At 40.4% G+C, this 5,432-nt stretch overlaps 1 protein-coding gene across 1 annotated transcript; it reads right to left on the bottom strand.

The window, feature by feature from the left end:
• Nucleotides 1-1,905: 1,905 nt before the first annotated feature.
• LOC110199683 (olfactory receptor 5G9-like) lies at nt 1,906-2,850 on the bottom strand. The gene has a single exon (XM_020974564.1). The coding sequence runs from the start codon at nt 2,848-2,850 to the stop codon at nt 1,906-1,908; it is 945 nt and encodes a 314-aa protein (XP_020830223.1).
• Nucleotides 2,851-5,432: the final 2,582 nt, after the last annotated feature.

Genomic DNA, 5,432 nt, shown 5'->3' with positions numbered 1-5,432 from the left:
TACATGTACATATACATATTGACATGCCCCATCAAGGAGCAGTAGCAAAATCGATTTGATCGTGGTTCCAGAATTGCAGGTAGATAGTACGGGAAGGTTGGTTGTTTAGGTTATTGGGAGCATAGACCAGGAGGAGGGAATGAAGTGAAGCATGGCTGAAGCTTTCCTGAAATATTGGGCCCAGTGAAGGCATTACCAGTCAGAACAAAAGGAGTAGAGACACAGGTGGGTGAGTTCTCAGGAAAGAAGTTAATGCAATGAAATGGTTAGAATCCCACATGCCTAGTAACACTTAGAAAGTTGCAGAACCAGCAAGTAAATTCAGATTCTTTTTCTATAAATCCAGTGCTCATTTCCCTATACTTCAAAAGAGGAAGATTCCCTAAGGTCAAAGTAGAAAGGGAGGTCAGAGGCCAATACTACCTGAGGCAAGGCTAGAGTTGCACTCTCTATTCGATGGATGGGGAAGAGCAGCAGTAGTAGCCTGTTGCCAGGGACCATCTGCTTTTGCTGCTTATGCCTGCTCCTGAGCATAACCTAAGCCACTCAGTCTAAGCAGATCTCTATGCTATACAACTCATGTGGAGAGTATATTTTAAAATCAGTGGAAAGACACCCCAGAATATAGGTGTGCCAATCATAAAACTCTAATGGGGTGGCATGCTGCCTGGGGCTTGGTAAAGTTTGGCACTAGGATAGGGTGTACATGTGGGGGCAGTGAGAAGTTCACTCCCTGGTGGCAGGAATAGTGCATTTTCCAATCAGTGTCTGGGGCAAAGTCCCAGTTGCCCTATATTAATTCCAACTTTGCCAGTTCCAAATTCATCCTGTCTCCCATATTCAGAACCATGGGGCAAGGTCTCCTTTGACTCCCCTCTAATCACTTATAAAGTTTAGTTAATTGCACCTCCGCAATGTGTCTTGGTTTGACTCCTCTCGATTCCCCTACCATCATTACTGGCACCTGGACTTTTATTATAGCTTCCTTTCAGGCAGTCCTTTTTCCACTCTTGCCTTTCCCCATCCTCTTTTCTAGTCCATCTACCATGCCCTTTCCATTGTAATCTTGCAGGTGCACCTATTTATCATTTCATTCTTTATTGTTCAGTGACGCCACCTTGCCTTTCCTAGAAGTAAAGGTCAAACTCTTTATCTGAATGCCAGTATTTAATTGTTTTAACAAGTAAATTTTTTATTGAAAGTCACTAAATGGGGTTTGTAATATTTGTTCAATAGAGTGAAATACATTCATTCATTATATTTATCTATCTGAGTTCTCTTTGTTGCATGGAAATGGTTTTAATGTCATCTGCCTTCTGTGCTATCCTTTGATTTTATTGATTAAAATACATTAAATTAAGCAAACAAAAACCACTCTTTGCTTCATATTCAAAGCTCTTCACCATCTAGTAGCATCATCTCATATTAGTCTCCTCCAGCCCCTCTATATTTCAGGATTTTCTTTGCCCCACTTCACCCCTGGCATAGTCTGTGTACCCCTTTTGTTCACAAAGCTCACAATGCCTAGAATGTATTTCCTTCTTTTTACTTGTTGGGGAAATTTCTACATATCCTTGAAACAACTCAAGTGACACTCATGCTGAACATGGAATCCCGGGACCTAAATTTAAATTCCCACACTGCAACTTATTGCCTATGTGACCTTAACGAAATAATTTCCTCCTCCTGGGCTTCAAGATCTTCACTGGTCAATGTGAGGGTCAGAGTAGATGGCCTCCAAGGTCTTTTCCAGCTCCAGATCTGTGATGCTGTGATCTCCAAGAAACCTTTCTTTGTCAATGATGATCTGTTCCCACCCTTGTATCCAATAGCTTTTTGTTTGCAACTTCTCTGATATGCCTGTCATGCTAATGTTACATTATTCCATTCTCCATTGCACACAATTCATATCCTGATACAAAACTTCCTTTTAGTAATGATTCTACGGATAGCATCTTTGACCTCTTTGTTCCTTAGGCTATAGATAAGGGGGTTCAACATCGGGATCACTGAAGTATAAAACATAGAGACAAGTTTATTGGTATCCATGGAGAAATTTGAGTTAGGCCTCACATAGACGAAGAAGAGGGTCCCACATAAGATGGTGACAGCAGTGAGATGAGAAGAGCAGGTAGAGAAGGCTTTCTGTCTCCCTTCTGCAGAGTGGATCCTCAGGATGGCTGTGAGGATGTAGATATAGGAGACAAGGATGATTAGGCCGCTGAAGACACCAACAATCCCAGCGATAACAAAAACTAATAACTTATTGATGCTGGTATCAGCACATATGAGGGAGAGGAGGGGGAAAATGTCACAGAAGAAGTGATTGATGACATTTGGGCCACAGAAGGGGAGACAGAAAGCAGCAGGAGTGTGAATCATGGCATCCATGAACCCAACAGCATAGGGGATAGCCACCAGCTGGTTGCAGTGTTTCTGGGACATTGCAGTGGAGTAAAGCAGTGGGTTACAGATCGCAACATAGTGGTCATAGGCCATAGATGCTAAGAAGAAGCATTCAATGGCCACAAAAAACCCAAAGAACCATTGCTGTAAGGCACAACCTAGGAAAGAAATGGTCTTTCTCTCCTCAAAGATGTCTCTAAGCATTTTGGGAGCCACTATGGATGAGAAGCTTATGTCTACAAAAGACAGGTGGCTGAGGAAAAAATACATGGGGGTGTGAAGGCGGGCTTCAACCCGGATGAGGATGATCATTCCCAGATTGCCTGTCATGTTAATGAGATAAAAAAATAGAATAAGAAGGAAGATGATGACCTGAAGCTTTGGATGATACTTCAAGCCCACAAAAATGAACTCAGTGACTCTGGTGTAGTTTCTGCTGGCCATTTATTCCTGATGTTTTCTGCTGAGAGAAAGAAAAAAATATACTGCCATAGTATTGCAGGACTTTGAGTTAAAAAGGCTTGTATGATTGAGTTGTAGAGCTGGAAAACACCTTGTTATCTAGTTCAACTCTTTAACTTTACAGATGAGGAAACTGAGGCTTAAGATGAATAATATCACATTGTTACTCTATAAGAGTCAAGATTTAAATTTAAGAGCCCTAATTTCAGACCTACTCTACTGCCCTGTCATTTGAATCAACACCGTTAATCATATAAAGCTCTATCTACACAGACACATCCATCATCATCTGGGAGGAGGGAGAGAGTAGCTTTGTTTTTTGTGGTGGTGGTGGTGATGGTTTTTTGGGCCATTCAACTTTTGGATAGAAATTATGTGTCAGTGGCTTGGGAATTCACCTGATTTAAACAAGATTGAAAACCTATGGACCATGATTGAGTCTATACTTAGAAATCTGTATTATTCTTCACAAATGAATCTAATATCCAACATGGAAAAATTGTGGTTTTATGATGAAGAATTAAAGGATATGTTAAAATATTGTGAACTCAATGTCAAATCAGCTCAAAGCAAGTGACTGCAATAAAAGGAGGACATACTGCATAATAAAAATGTTTTAAGGTGTAAAAATTTCTAAGGTTTATTGGATGCCAACAAATTTAATTATGGTATTTGGTCCTGAGTAATTCATTCAAAGCTGTAGAATCATAAGATCTATAATTGGTAAAGATCTTTAAGAACCTCTTATTCAAACTCCTTATTTTACATGTAGAGAAACTGAGGCCCAGAGAGGAAAACTGGCTTGCCTGAGATCACCCAGCTACGACCTGAGAAACTGGTATTGAATCCCAATTTCTAGTCTCCAAATGCAGGACTCTTCCTTCTCTGGCATTCTGCCTTCCTGTCCTAATCTAGCTCAGAATATAAGACTAAAGGAGGCTATGTATCTACTTTCATTTCCTGGAGATGGAGAAATAATTAAGGATGGAGTGGGAATACCAGTATCATTGGGTGGGTGAGAGGGCTATAGGACCACAACCAACCCCACTGGGGAGTGAGTCCTAAGGAATTTTACCTAGGAAACATCATTGTCCTCCTAATGATTTCTTTCTCTTAGTAAGATTCAGGCTATAGGAGAATTTTTTTTTTTGTCACCAGGTTAAACTTTATGTAATTCTACTGATGCAATTTTTCTATAAAGTGTTGGGTGTTCGTTGGGAGAAGAGAAAAAAAGTCATCTGATAGTTTCCTATTTAAAATAATCATTCTCACTAATTGAGTGCAAAGCTCAATTGATTCTGAAATGTTTTGAGAGTCCTTGAGATGCTAATGCACTGGAACAAAACTCCAGTTACACCACCCTGGTTATTTCTCTGGTGAGAACAAAGACTCCCCCAAACTCATAACACAGAGGAAGTAATATCCTTCAATAGTTTGTGGTGTGGGAAAGAGTTAAGATCATTAGTCTTAGATTCAGAAGACCTAGACTCAAGTACTGGTCCTAGCATTTGCTAGTTTGCTTATCTAGAGAACATCAGCAAAGTTCTCTCAATCTTAGTTTTCTCATCTGTAAAATGAGGATGGCATGACTTATACTGCCTGCTTCATGGTGCTGTTGTGAAGAAAGCGCTTTTCATCTAATTTTTTTTTTTGAGCAACAGATGGACAGAGGGCTGTTCTTGGCACTAGGAAGGCCTTAGTTCAAACATGTATTAGCTGTGTGACCTTAGGCAAGTTATTTACCTTCTTTCATCTTCAGTTTCCTCCTCTGTAAAACTGGGATAATAATAGAGTCTATCTTATATGGATCAAATAAAATAACATGTGAAAACTACTTTGCAAACTGTGAATTGGTAGGTAAACATTAGTTCTTCTTATTAATACATATTAAGAATGCTATAAGAATGTGAGATTGTGTTACACTTCCCTTGAAATTCCAAAATCTAAAACCTCAAGATGGGCAGCCTGCTAGAGAGGACTGAAGATATTATTCAGGGTCAAGATAGCCTGAGTTCAAAAGCCCTGCCTCTGAAACAACCTAGCAGTGTAAGCATAGGTCACTTACCTGCTCCTTGCCCCCAGTAGACCATCAATCAAATAAACATTTCTGATGTGTCCAACACGCAAATCAGGAGGCAGTAGATCTTCCTGAGTGGGAGGTGACATAGGACAACAACTGGAGCTTCAGGAATCCAGTCTTGGAAGCACTGCAGAGTGAATAAGCTTTCCCTTTTGTTGTTTTTCTTCACTTGTTTCAATGGTGTCTGACTCTTCCTGACCCAATTTGGGGCTTTCTTGGCAAAGATACTGGGGTGGTTTGCTATTTTCCTCTCCAGTTCATTCTACAGATGAGGAAACTGAGGCAAAGAAGGTTAAGTGACTTGCCCAGGGTCACACAGCTAGGAAGTGTCTAAGGCCCAATTTGAATTCAGGAAAATGAGTCTTTCTGCCTTCAGGCCCAGCACTCTATTCACTGTGAGACCTAGCTGCCCAAGCTCTTCCTGGTCTCTATCAAATTTTACTTTAAACTGCTGACACTCATCTCTAAAGAAGGCACTAATTTA

This window comes from Phascolarctos cinereus, unplaced genomic scaffold (assembly GCF_003287225.1).
Source record: "Phascolarctos cinereus isolate Bilbo 61053 unplaced genomic scaffold, phaCin_HiC Scaffold_9;HRSCAF=440, whole genome shotgun sequence".
NCBI lineage: Eukaryota > Metazoa > Chordata > Mammalia > Diprotodontia > Phascolarctidae > Phascolarctos > Phascolarctos cinereus.
This window is presented reverse-complemented; position numbering and strand designations above follow the sequence as displayed.

Bases quoted from the DNA above. Each gene is read 5' to 3' on its own strand.
- LOC110199683 (XM_020974564.1), bottom strand. From the start codon at position 2,850: ATGGCCAGCAGAAACTACACCAGAGTCACTGAGTTCATTTTTGTGGGC.